The sequence below is a fragment of the Halichoerus grypus genome, chromosome 13, assembly GCF_964656455.1.
Source record: "Halichoerus grypus chromosome 13, mHalGry1.hap1.1, whole genome shotgun sequence".
Taxonomy (NCBI): domain Eukaryota; kingdom Metazoa; phylum Chordata; class Mammalia; order Carnivora; family Phocidae; genus Halichoerus; species Halichoerus grypus.
Genome location: NC_135724.1, coordinates 61,587,853 through 61,602,083, shown reverse-complemented (window position 1 = coordinate 61,602,083; position 14,231 = coordinate 61,587,853). Strand labels below are relative to the sequence as shown.

At 45.5% G+C, this 14,231-nt stretch overlaps 1 protein-coding gene across 1 annotated transcript in view; it reads right to left on the bottom strand.

The window, feature by feature from the left end:
- The window catches only part of APCDD1 (APC down-regulated 1), a 33,467-nt gene extending 19,609 nt beyond the window's left edge, over positions 1 to 13,858 (bottom strand). Inside the window, exons 1-2 of the mRNA XM_036092480.2 lie at positions 13,650 to 13,858; positions 734 to 917 (exon numbers count right to left, since the gene is read on the bottom strand). Coding sequence (XP_035948373.1) covers positions 734 to 917; positions 13,650 to 13,707 — 242 coding nt within the window. The 5' untranslated portion in view covers positions 13,708 to 13,858. The remainder of the gene's footprint in view (positions 1 to 733; positions 918 to 13,649) is intronic.
- Between the last annotated feature and the right edge of the window lie 373 nt (positions 13,859 to 14,231).

Genomic DNA, 14,231 nt, shown 5'->3' with positions numbered 1-14,231 from the left:
TCATCTTATAAAAATTCCTTTTTTTCTCTTCTCTGTGTGCATTTGATCCCTCCCCAAGGTACCTGGAGGCTGCAAGGGAGAAGTGATCAGATCCCAGAGTGAGTCTTGTTAATTCTCAGCAATTTAATGGGTAGGGGAAAACCTGCAGGTCTGCCTCTAGGCTATTTTTAAAAGCTCTAATGGAAGATAAGCCAGAGCTCAAACTGGGATAAATCTCAGCTCTGCAGCCTGGAAGAGTCCAAGAACTATGCCCTGGCTAGTAGAGGTAGCTTGAGTACCTTTTCACTTACTCTTAGAACCCTGAAGCCATATATTAAATTACCAGAATATGGCTAGAATATTTAGACCCTCAGAAGCTTGCAAGTCATGTTTCAGGGTTGGTGAAACACAGACTCCTAATTTCACTTGCTAATGGTTTCTTTTTATACATGAGTGGTCCCACAGAGTTCGGTAAACAAGGACCCATTCACTCACAGCCTGTGGTTAACAGTGGTACGCATCTCTGCTTTAGCTAACATTTCTACAGTCCTTAGCTCTGTTTCTTTACCGAACGGAGTTTCAAAGTGTTGCTTGGTTTTTAGTTAGAACTTAGATAACACCTGCGCCATTGCAGATAGGATACAGTCTCTGTGCATCTGAGAAGCCCCCAGGAAGGCCTTCCACAGACGTGTGCTCTCCGATCCTCCCCCCCACTTCCCCGCCCCCGCCCGGGGCCAGTCCCCGACCCTCTTACCCGGTGGACACCCAGTGGCCCTCGATTGCTGGTGGCATCTGCACAGTGATCCTCGCACCATTGTGAAGATGTTTAAGCATGTGATGGCACTGTGATTCCTTGAAAGCCCTCCAGGCACTTTTCTCTAAGGACCTGGGATGGGATCTGCTATCTGGATGAAGGAGGGCAGAACCCTCTCCCAGCCCTGAAAGAAAAGTGGAAGTTTGTTGAAAGGAGAGCTCGCAGCAGACAGGAGTCAGGCTGAGGAACTGCCTCCTTGGCAAGAAATCACTGCAAATGGGGGACGCCTGGGTGGCTCAGTTGGTTAAGTGTCTGCCTTTGGCTCAAGTCATGATCTCAGGCTCCTCGCTCAGTGGGGAGTCTGCTTCTCCCTTTGCCTCTCCCCTCTGCTCCTGCTGTCTCTCTCTCAAATAAATAAATAAAACCTTTTAAAAAATTATTTAAAAAAAGAAAAGAAAAGAAAAGAAATCACTGCAAGTAGGAAATGCACTCTTACCCCACCAGGCTTATCACTGTCTCTGCTGTCCTGGAGTTAACATCTCAAAGGGGGATACATCCTGGGAGACCATTTCCCAGGTGAGAAAGCCGGGAAAGCTGAGGCCCACAGAGACAACACAGGCTCTTGGGAGGTCTCTTGGCTAGTTCCTGGCAAAGGCTGAGCTCAAATCCGTGTGTCTGTGCAACGGCAAATAAAATGGTGCATCTAAGTGAGCAGCTTACAGTGCAGACAAATGAATATAACGGGCTGAAGAGAGAAATGAACGTGTTCCAAAGCCACCCAAGGGAGGGGTAAGAAAGGGGTCAGCAGGAAGGGAGACTCATGCAGTGACACATTTAGGTGAGGAGGAGGAAGAGCATGGAGACCAGCCTCAGTGGAAGGGGAATTTTGATGGGGTGGCGAAAGGCCCAGGAATAACTCAGAGGGCTCCTAACTGACATCTGCTCCCTGGCTGGGCTCCCCGCTGCTCCCACCAAGCCATGCATCTTCTGGTTCTCTCCATCTCTGATGGACACCCTCTACAGGGCTGCCCATCAGTGGGGCGCAAGTCATATACCACTGGTGGGGGACGTGTGGGACATTTTTCCCCAATTACCTTCCCACTCCAGCCCCTCACACCCACGAAGGCAATGCTAATATAGGGTTCTAAATAAAGAATAACTACAAGAAGACTACATATTTTTATTTTCCACAGGTAAAGGAATATTAGGACTAAGTTCATCTTCAGTGTAAGTAGTTTAGGTTGGCAGACCCTTAAACATGCAAAATAACCAGCAGCCCCTGTTCAGAAGAAAGCATTGCCAGCTAACTGAGTTATAATCTGAAAGCCCACTCTTCCCTTTGAGATGCACTCCTGAACACATCAATACGTCTTTATTGTGGACCTACTAAGTATTCAGCACTGTGCTAAAAACCAAAACAAAAACCAAAAAACCCTAGACAAATAGACAAAAATAAAATAAAAATATACACAAAATAAATAAAATGCACCCATCAGAACTGTACTATGAAGAGGCAATTATATATTTTGCAATCAACACCTAAATAACTTCATAGAGAAACCAGGGTTTATGGGGGATCATTTAAAAATGCAAAGTTAGACCCAGAACATGGTGACTTAGAGCAACATGGTGAAAACCTACTGGAGAAACTCAGACCCACATGTTGATAACATTCAGATATTTATAAAATATTCAGATATTTGCCATGACTCAGAAGGCTGAACTAATCTTCTGCTGAAAGTCTTTGGTACTAAGAAGACATGTGGGAACTCGGCTTCTCCTCTGAGCAAAATGCTGGCCTTGGGCTAGAGCAGCAACTTTGGATTGTTCCCTATGGATCTTAAATGAAGCGAAAGGCAATGAGGCAGAGACACCCATGAGTATGATTCAACTAAATAAAAAGTGTGAAAAGAGATCTGAAAATGAGATGATGGTGCTACGTTCAAATGAATGCAACCTCACAACCAACCCCGTTTAGCCCAACCAGGTGATTCGGACCCCAGCAAGAATGAGAGGAACACTAAAACTCCGAAATCCACGTCTGGTGGTGTCGGTGCTCATGGGCTCCTGGCGGTTCAGCGAAGCCCTTCCTACCAGTGGCCCCTGCTTCCATGGAGGAAAGAAGATTGCATTTCTGAGTATTCTCTCCCCATTCCTTATTCAACCCTCCCCAGTGAAGTTGTGTGTAGGATGGAAACAGGTGTGCATGACTATGCCATTCCTCTCTTTCTGTCTGCCAAACTGGCCTCTTTTCAAAGTACAGCTCACCCTTGAACAACATGTCATATGTCTTATACGCTGTCTTCTTACAATAAAGTAAGCTAGAGAAAAGAAAATGTTATCAAGAAAATTGTAATGAAGAGAAAATACACTTACAGTATTGTACTATCTTTATCAGAAGGAAAAATCCACATGAAAGTGGACCCACACAGTTCAAAGCTGTGTTGTTCAAGGGCCAACTGCACATGCATTTTGATCAGCGCCCACCCCTGCCACATAGTAAGGACCCTGACCCTTCAGTTGTTTGGCTATGGCACTAGGCCAGCTGGAAAGGCTGAAAAATTCGGGGGTGAACTGTTAGCAATCCCACCATGGGACACTATACTGTGTCTTCTGAGTATTTATCACAGTTCTTATGTTTTCATCCCCATTTGTCTGAGACCGCTGCTGATCTCTCAGTTGGCTTTGAACTGGAGGAGGGAAAGAGAGTAGTATGGATCTCTACCAATCCCAAGAGCTGTAATTATCTTGATGATGGGAAGCAGTTCCTGAATTCCCTGTTATTCAATCAAGAAATGAAAGATACTACAGTTTGCTGTCTGGTGGGTCAACTGCCTGTGTGATCAATTACAGTGTGGGTAACTTAAAACAGATTCCAATTCAAGTTATGAAGCATTGGGAGCTGGGGAAGATTCTGCTTTAAATGTGACACTGAGCATGCGGTAAAGAATCATCATCTCCCTATCAACCAAGTTATGTTCTAAAAATTGATTTGTAAACCCCTTTACACCCTGCAAGTGCTTTCCTGTAAAGACAATAAAAGCCGGAAGGATAGTGGATATGGGTGAAGTCTCTGGAGCTAGGCTGTGCGAGTCTGAAACTGGATCCACCACTTAAAGCATTTCATCAAATCCAAGACTTCATGGATTGTGACGGTGAAGATGCATCATTATTTTACTACCAGTGACAAAAACACTTGCAGCTCAACGATGCCTACACAACAGTCCCGCGATCCCCCTGCATCCTGCACAGCAGCGCCCAACTGCTCTGATGTTGCTTTTATCTGTTCAAAGAGATTTGACAAGGTTTCTTGTCTTCAGTTGCAACCCTTCACGTGTGACAGGTAATGGGTTTGCTCTGTATGTATCTCAACAGCAAAACACGAACACAGCCACATCTTTTTGTGGGTCTTCCTTTCTATGTAATTGACTGTTGCTATGTGAGAAAATAAGGAATCGCAGTTTATTCTCCTGGTGATAAATATCTGCCTCACTGATGTCAAACTCACACTCCATGGCTCTGTTACAAGGCCACGCTGATTCTGAAGAGTGAAATTTATAAGTGAGTTATGGAGAAAATAACCAAGCACGTGTGGCTCAAACATTTATTCTATTTTCAAAACTGACCTATCTGCAATGAATCCATAGATGTGGAGTAACAAGGGGCCATATAAAGGAAGTGATGTGATGACAGTGTGAGCTGCTGTGCCCAGATTCACACAGGGGAAGACTGCAGCACCCCGCATGACTGCTGCCTGCAAGCTGACAGGGCCTGGGACCCCCACAGACCAGAGGACGCACATCCACTGCAGAGATCTTAAAATAGGGGGGAAAAAAGTGTATTTTCCAATCGATGAAACACACCATTAGCGTGGTGACCTGAAACAAATGACTTAACCTCGCCAAGCTTCCGTCTACTCATCTGTAAAGAGGGGATAACATTACCCATCTCTTAGGGTTGTCTTCCTTAGCACAGACATAGTTCTCATTAAATGGGTTATTATTTTAAATAATGATTAGGCTTTTAGATCGCCTTCAAAAAGTCCTTCCCAGCCAACAGCAGAGTTAAAATAATGGTAAAAGTCAGCCAGAGCCAGGCTCCCTCTGAGCTCTGAGAAGGACAGAATGCTCAGAGTAAAGAAAGACACAGGGCTCCCTAAGTGAACTGATGACCCTGACGCAGAAGGGGGTGGGACCCAAAGCGCTGGGCTCTGTGGTTGTTGACAAGTTCTACTCAGTTTAACAAATACCTATTCACTCTTACTTTGTATATTTTAGGAGCCGGAAGCATGAAGAAGAATGAAAGTAAGTTTTTCTGACCTTGAGGCTCTCAAGGACTCACTGGCCTGAATGTCAAAGAACAAGGGTGGAGATGATGAAGGAGGGTTCTGGGAAGGAAGCTGGGAGTTCAAAGGCAGAGGAAGAGGGAGTGGTGGTCAGAATGTGCATGGGTCGTTCATAAGGCCAGTCACACAGGAAGGGAGCCTACAGTGATGCTTTTTAACCAGGGGTGGAAGAAATAAAATCCCAGAGCCACCAATACGCCAATCATTCGAAAGCAGGCAAAAGATCATTACGTCACTCGGGTTTCTAGAGACAAATCTCCACTTGGCCATCGCTCTTACCGGACAACGAGCACAGGTCACAGAAAATGGCAAGACTGTCAGGGCAGAAGAGCAGCAGCATGGGCAGCCAGGTGGAGGAGAACTCTACAGTTAGCACGGCTCTTCGGCATACAGTGAGTTAGGGTTTGCACTTGAGGCCGATACTATATTCTTAGGGTAGAAAAAATGGGATTGGTTCCCTTTCTATCTCTGCCCTTCGAGCACCCATCACCTTGGTGGGAACAAAATTAAATGGGTCATGTGAAAGCCGGAGCTGCTGTACAATCAGAGAAACTTGTCTCTTAGGTTTGCAGTCAATTGCTAACAGTGGTCTCCAATATTTACTTGGCTTGTCTGGTGGGGAAACTCTGGTTGGCCTTCTCGTGAGTGCTACTTCTATGAAATGGCTTTTAGAATTAAAAGATCATTTGAAGCACCAAGTCTACCTGCAGGAGAGGTCAAGATGAACAGCTTTCCTTATCCCCCAAGACTTCTGTCTCAGGATCGCCCATGGCGTGCCCTCCAAGGAAACCAGCCTTAGACTTCTGGTCAACCCAGGGACGCCTGTGTTCACTGCGTCGCTCAGAGCATGTCAACTCCAGTTTGGGATTGAAACTAGCAACTCATTCATTCAAACCATCAGAAAGGTTCTGAAGGGCCAGGCTCTGTTCTGGACATGGAAGCTACAAACATTATACCCTGAGGGAGTCTCAGTTGGGCCAGAAACCAGATCCCCAAGTGGGCTTGTAGAGGGACTCATAGGACAGAGAGAGCAGGCTCTGAATTCATCCTTGGAAGGTTCATGGAGGGGCAACCATGCCTTGAATGCTGAATGGAAGTGATCTGGGCAGAGTATACAGCATATTCAAACATAAAGAGGTAGACAGGAGGGGTTCACGTAGGAGGAACCGGGCGGGCTCAGGGAGGGGGGACCACAGGGTGGCCCACAACAGAGGAACAGAAGAAGAGAGGCAGGGCCATGATCAAGAGTAACATGTAGTATGCTGAGTGTGCATTTCACTGGAAAGGTTAAGAGAAACCACCAAAAGATGTTAAGCAGTGTAAGAGCACAATAGGAATTCCATTTTGGGAAGACCACTTTTCCCATTTTCGGAGGTATGGGAAGCAGATGGGAAACAGTAAGATCCATTCTGACACTTCTGTGATGATGGCTCAGCATATCATTTTTGCCTGAATAAATGAGAAAGATAAGAGACGGGAACCACTCTGGACAAACAGCAGTAAATCTCTTTTGTAGTCTCTCAGTTTTTTGTCCTGACCATTTTATGCATGTTGTGGAGAAGGTATATAAGAAGTTATAGTCAAAGAAAGGAAAGAGGAGGGAAGGGAGGGAGAGAGGAAAGTAGGAACGAATACTAATTTAGGACTACATCTGAAAAGACACTTGTGCAAAATATTTTTATGTCCTACTTTAATCTTACATTGTGTAAATCTGTCATCCTGGTACTTGGCAATGCAGTACTCAGGGGTGGCAACTATTCGAATAGCTGCTGTCTGAGTATCCCTATTATTTATAATATATCTGCTTGCTATATATAACAACTTTTTAAAACCCCCATTTAATTGGACTACCCATGTAACTGGAAGTGTTGACTAATCACAACAGCTGGTTGTTGAGAATTCTGCCATTGTATGTTGAATGCAGTTGACATTTATGGTCGTTCTTTGATGACCAAAGTGGCTCAAGGTCATTATTAGGAACATCGGTCTCAAGGTCATTATTAGGAACATCGGTCCCTGTAGTGGCTCAAAGGTCATTATTAGGAACATCGGTCCCTGTAGGATGGTACTCTGGATACAGAGATACTGGAGTGAACAGGTAACAACTCTGTTTAAGCCATGAAAGGTTTTTTCCTCATTTTTTATAAGCTGACGAAGTCTGTGTGTGGGAGTGCAGGTACAAAGAACATCAACATTTTGGTTAACTGAGGATTCTAGATATTTTGCTTAACTGAGAAGATTAGTTAGCTGGGTTCTTCTACTAAGATTTTGCTATAAATGAATCCAAGGAAAAGAGTATCTCAAAGGATTAAAAAACCACCACCATCCAGTAAGAAAGTGACTGTGAATTTGGTCTTCAGGGTGGCTTGGGGTAGGTCATCCAATATGCGCATTTTACTTGTATCAAAGTAAAAATTACAATAATGATAATAACTAAAGTTTGTGTAACACTTAACAATTTACTTTATGCATATGCTATCTCATTTATCAAATGCCAGTTACTACCTAGGTACAGAAAGTTATAAGCAGAGAACCACTCTTTAATGTGAAGTGTTCTATAAACGGCCAGTCCATGACACCAAATAAGCTGGAAGCTCTCCATAGCACTGTTCCCTGTCCAGCAGAGTTCTGAATCAGGAAAAGGACTTCACCATAAAATGGTCTCCAAGACTGGGGGTCCCAGGGCCTGGGCTCAGATAAAATTATGATGACAAGTGGGTATTTCTTTCAAGTAAGTGTGGGAGAAAATAGTAGACTTCGGAAGGAAATTATTCACTTGTTGAAAAAAAATTAATTCCTAAAGGCTTTACGGTATTATTTTACAGGTTACCACTTCTAGAGAACTAAACGAGATCCTGGAGCTCTGGAAGGTTTATTCACATGCATGCGTGCACATGAGTGATTTACTCCCAGGGAATAACAGTAATCCAAAATGACTGCAGAATGACCTTAACCACTATCATAATTGTAAAGTCTACAGTTCAGATACTGAAAACTCTCAATGGTATCAATAAAAAAAACCAGATTTCCCGAAATGAAAGGAAGCATAGAGTTGGCCATTTATGTAGAGATTGACACCCTAAATCCAAAGCCCGCATGCGTGACCAGATGACTGTTTACACCACTGAATTCACCAGATTATGCATTCAGAAAGCAGTCCTTAGCATAGTTGTCAAAGGGAATGAATATACTATTTTTGCTATGGTCATCCCCAGCAAAGCTTGTTCTTAAACCCATGGTGTTTTCAGGAAGCAACCAGTCCAGGGACAGGAAGGGACTAAAGAGAAGAGCGAAGGGTGGGAGACCAGGGGAGCAAGCAGCAAGTGACTACTTGCCTTCTGAAAGTCAACATTCATTCATTCACCAAATAGCTAAGTGCCTACTACACGTGAGGTTCTCGCTCGCGCATAGGCCATTGTTTTTAATGAAAGGAAACAAGAAATAGAAGGAAAGTATACTCCATGTCCAAATCCCCAATTTTTCAATAACATTTTTAAAAATTTGAATTATCTAGATACATTCCAGAGTTTCTCACCTGACGATCGAGATCGAGAACCAAAAGTTCCAAACCATTTTGCATGTAATAAAATGTAAAATTAGTGGGGAAGGAAACAATTTTCAGGCACACTTGGGACTGAACTGAACTAATCTTTGATCAGGTCAGTCTCTATAATATGTAGTTCAATGCTTTAAAAAAATTTTTTTTAAAGGCTAAATAAGCATATGTAAAAATATTAACAATGGTTGTCTCTGGGGAGGGGCTTCTCAGTGATTCTTTTCTTGCTCATTTCGCACGCTTCTGTTTTAAATAATGTGACATGTATTACTTGGATAATCAGAGTGAGAAAGTATTCTCAAGTTAGAACTGGTGTGATATGTAAAAACGCAAAGCAGATAAAATGTGACTGATTAGATTAAATGCAGGTAATTACTTAGCCATGAAATTGCCCTGCCCAATTAAATAAGCAGTCATTACTGTAACTATACGCTTTACCGTGGATTCTGCTAGATAAGCTCCAGCAGAGCTTTCCATGTGTTGGAATAAAAGCCTGTACGCATTGCAGACAAACTGGATTTTACTACCATGTGGGTAGCTATGCCTACCAAGCTCTTATTTTTATTTCCAAGTTGTTTTTTGAGATAAAAGCTCAAAGAGCTGCTCTTGCCAATCTTTAAACCTTTTTATCTAAAAGTATTTTTCCCTTTATGAGAAATATAATAAAGTCAAGATTTCAAATTCCTGGCTCCACTCAACGGTAGCTGCAAATGAGGTAATTTTCTATGTCATTTTCTTCTAATGCCACGGTCCCCAGGCTAGACACTGGGGTTGAACCACAAACTGCACAATTTGCATGTTGCGTCCCTAGTTCACTGCTGCTGCCGCACCCATGCTCTTCAGCACGGTCGTGCGTGTGTGTGTGTGTGTGTATGGTGTATGTGGGGTATGTGTATGTTTGGGGCGGTTTGGTGGGATTCTCAGCAGGGAAAGCACTACAGTCACCCAGAGCATGCCATCCTCCCCGCTCTGGGGCCCTGCAACAAGCTTTCCTCCCTCACCCATCGATATTCTTTGGGGCTCTGCAGGAAAGGGAGTATGCACCTCCTCACAGCTCCTGTCCTTGGCATGCGGGGGTACTTGGCACACAGTAGGGCCTCATAAACGTACTTGCTGAATGAATGAAAGTGGAAAACCCTTACCAAACAGAATACCCTTAATACTTTTAGGGTGTCACACTATCATTTCTCTAACCTTGATACCTATAGAATAGAATAATTCTATTCCCATAAGGACCCGAACACATAAAATCTTGACACAGTAAGAAGGTGTGCGTGAACGACGACGGCAGGGTCTTTACTTCAACGCTACACACCAGGGTCTATTGAAGACACGTCCTGCTGTGTGAGCTTTCAGCAGATGTATACAATCACTAACATAGCTTTTCATGTCTCTAGTCTTAAATGTCTTATGCTTCACTTTAATTGATTATATCAAGTTGTCATCAGTCTGTCCCTAAACAGTATGTAATTACACAGTCGTATTATCCACTTAAGGTTTAGTTCTCTTCTCATTTGGGGAGAAAAAGAATGAACACGGCTACTATAGATGTGCCTAGCCACATGTCTGAAGCACGTCAACTGATTCTGCAAGAGAATATTTAACATCTAAGACCCTTGCTCCTTGTTATGTACCAATGAGTCATATTTCTTTTCAAGATTTCATTTTATGACCAAGGGGGAGAGGGTGCAGGAAACACAATGGTTTCTTGGTTACAAAAACTGTCTTCTTCAGTAAAACGGTATTTCAAAGATTCCTATTTTATCCTATGTAAGTGTTTCGTCCGATTTTGTTGGGTAAGCTCTCACTTGGAAATTTACAGTTTTGTGTTTTTTTTTTTTTTCCATTTTGCTAGAATATGCTTGAATGAAAGGGAATAGCTCAAAAGTGCCTTCCCTTTCAGAAAAGTCAACTAATTCTACACAAGTAAACAGCACGGGGGGATAGAACATCTCCCCCAACATCAGTTCCAAAACTTAAAATCAAATATTTCCATTAGCAAGGAGAGTCCGCACTTTGCTGTGCATTAAAGCACCACTTATTCTGGAATACCTCATGCTAATCTGTGTTTCTGGAGCCGAATGATTTTTGTGGCTTTTCATCTAAGCAAAGAAAACAGTGATAATGGACATCTTCCAGCTGCATACCTCCGTGACATTCAATAGGTTTTATTTGGATTAAGAAATTCAATTGTTTTCAAAGGTTGAAGGAGAGGAAAGTAAAATTGACATGTATACTTTCACGCCATTAAATTTTGAACTTGAGTCCTGCCCTACACTTACAGTTTAAAAAACAGCAAAAACAAACAACAGGCTCAAGTCTAGCCAGAGCCTAATTTACTCCCCAGTAGGACATAGGAGTGATTTATGATTTGCAATTAGTGGAAATAAAAGTAACCAACAAACTGAGCAAAGACTGGAGGCCAAACATCATAGTTTCTATGTCATCCTTACACAGAATCTTCATAAAGGCCTTGTGTACTTTTTAATCTTATTAATGTGACTTGCTACTATAAGAATCTATAAATGATGTCTGAAACTACACTTATTAAAGTTTGTCACAAACACACTCCTAACCCCCAAAATCTGTTGTTACCAAAACTGCTACCATAAATAGACAAATAGTGTCCTATGTTTAGTAAAATAAGATGCCTAGGTATCAGGAAAAAAATCATTACGCCATTCTAAGATTTCGACTCATAACTATTAAAATATATGATCAAGCTCATCTGTCGCTACAGAATTTTTAAATGTTTGTAAAACCTCCGACTATAGAGTAGGACACGTTCATCAAGCCATTCTCTTGGGTTAAGATGGTTAATATCCATTTTCAGTTAAAACTACTTCAATCGGGGAAAATCAGGAGGAAAAAGGGGAAAAGGAGAATACTCAATTGTTTCCTGGTGCTTTACATTATCCTAATGAATTATGACAAGCCTTTCTTAAATCCCAAGGATTTATATATTGAACAACCATTCCATCTGTTTATTTTTTTATGCTAGAGTCCAACACTCCCTGAAGGATCCAAGTGCATCTTTGAGCAACGGCAGCGTTAATAGTTTTGCCATTGCAGACTCACTTTGAAATTGGATAATTTTTTGCAGGGTATCCATGCCATCCAATTACAATTTGCAAACACCTTTTTTCTCTTATATTCTCTTCGTCACACACGTACAGGCATGCACACATGCACAGGGTCTGCCCCCCCCCCCGGCCCCCCGCTGGGTTATAGTGCAGACTGCCCCCTTCCTTCCTCCCTTCCACCACAAGGTTCTCCCAGCACAACCCGGTCTGGGTAAATCTCTTATCCCAAGAAATTCAGGCCAACACAGACTCAAATTGGGAGATCTGGGCTATACTCACAAGGATTTACTGGGGCTTTTATTACCAACTATTAGTTATTATCCCAGCTTGGACTAGCGGGCAGGCTAGGAAGTATAATTTATAATTATAACACCCACCTCTGAAAGGAGGGAGAAAGCATTCAGAATAAGCTGGTCCAAGCTGCACTTCTGAGGCCCACTTTTGCAGTCCAAAATGCAAAAAAAAATCCTGTTTATGCCAAATTTTCAAGTAATTTCTCCTTTGAAAGATCCTGCCATTTTTGTTCGCAGATATTACAACAGATTTTTTTAAGGGGACAATTCTCTCTGTTTCATCTCTCTCACCCTCTTTCTTCTGGTGTGTGTGGCAGCTGCTGTTTGATCTGCTCATTGGCTCTGATTTGTTTCATGTTTCAGCCAAAGATTAAAACTGCTCTGTAATTCTAAGCAGATGGGCCTAGGAGTGCAACCCTGTAATTATACCTTCTCTCTTTGGCCCTCAAACTGCAAGCCTTCCATTCTGACTTCTAAAGTCTGGGATCACTGGGGCTCAATGGACACACCTTGGCAATCAGGCAGGTCTGGCCCCACCAGGCACCTTAGCAGGGCCTGCAGTGCTCGAGCTGTCTGCCCTGAAGCCGGGCGACAAAGAAAAGAGCCACTTACACAGCTCCCGGGCTCGTGCCTTCCTAGATCACGCAGGGTGGGGGGTGCAGGGGGGTGGGGTGGGGGTCACAGCCTGGTCTTCAGTGCTAGCTGCAATGCATCAATGCATTGTGAAGCTCCACCGAGAGCTGCGGGTCCTGCTCAGAAACTGACGGTCCTTGAGGGTGCTCATCTGACCTGCAGGGGTTTTGGAGGCTTGGTGGTGTGGAGGCAGGAGAGCCATGCTCCCGGTGGAGACGCTCTGCTGAAATGTCAGGTGTCCACCATTTGGGAAAGTTCACTCAGGATTTCTGAATCAGCACATGTTCTGCCACCGCCCGCGCAAGGATCAACACCAATCTACCACAAAATCTGCCTTCTTTTTCTCAGTGCAATTCCTGGAACTCTTTGAAAGAGCTGGGGTTCTCTAGCTAAGGGTTTACTGGAGCCCCCGAGGAAATGTGGCCCATGAGGCGCAGAAACAAAACCATCAAGCAAGAGTCTGATGGAAACAGGGTGTCCAGTTCCGGAGAACCTTCGGAGACCGGTTTTCATGATTACATCTTGGGTGTTAAGAGTCCCCTGCTCCTTGAGACTGCACCCAGTCCACTTGGGGCGAGAGCCCCATCACCACACCTTCAGCAAACACTACTCCTCTCCGACGGCACAGAGAAACGCGCGCGGGCTGTTTTTCCCCTTAAATGACCACAGTTTCGCTTTACAGCCCCACAAAACCTTGCACCACATCAAGAGCCCCTCCGGCAAACACTCTTGACACTTTGGAGACCGGATCGCGGAGCCCGCGGTTTCATGACAGTCTGTACTTTGAAACCCCAACAGGACAGAAAAGTTTTCCCTGGAACTTGATGCAATCCATTCAGGAGCTAAAAGGTGTCTGTGTGTGAGCTCTGCACCCTTCCAGAAAGCAAGCTCCAGCCGCAAACCAGCTCCAGGCGCCGCCGGGGGACCCGCGAGCCCCCTCTCCCGGGGCCGGGCAGGGGGAGCAGCGGCTGCGCCCGGGTTCCCCGGCGTCCGCGCAGGAACTCACCGTGAAGCAGGAGGGCCGGGAACAGGTACGCGAGCAGGAGGCGGCACAGACCGGACATCTCCAGTCCTCCTCCGGGACCGCCCGAGCCGCCCGCCGTCCAGGGACGCCGCTCCCCGGGAACGGCCGCGGCGCCGCGCGCGCTCTGTCCCCCCGCCTCCAGCCCGGAGGACGCGACGAGGCGGCGGCGCGGCGACACCGGCGGCCGGCCCAGGCCCCGCGCGTCAGGCGGCCGCGGCGCGCCCCATGCCCGGGGGGCGCGGTGCGGGGGCTGCGGGGCGCGCGCTCGCTGGGCGCCTTCGGGCCCCGCGCGCCCGGCCCGGCCCTGTCCGCGCTCCCGGCCTCCCGGCACCCGGGCCCTCTGCGTCCCTCCCCGGCCACCGCCGCCGCCGCGCGCGCCGCTCCGTGCTGCAGTGGCCGCCACCGCCGCCGCAGCTGCAGCGTCTCTTCATATTTCCCGAGCGCCGCCGGCGGGGCTGCCGGGCCGCGGGCCGGGGGAGGAGCCGGGGGAGGAGTCGGGGCGGCGACGCCGCGCCACCGCCTCCCGGGCCGCCGCCGGGGGCCGGGGGCGCGGAGACTTGAAAG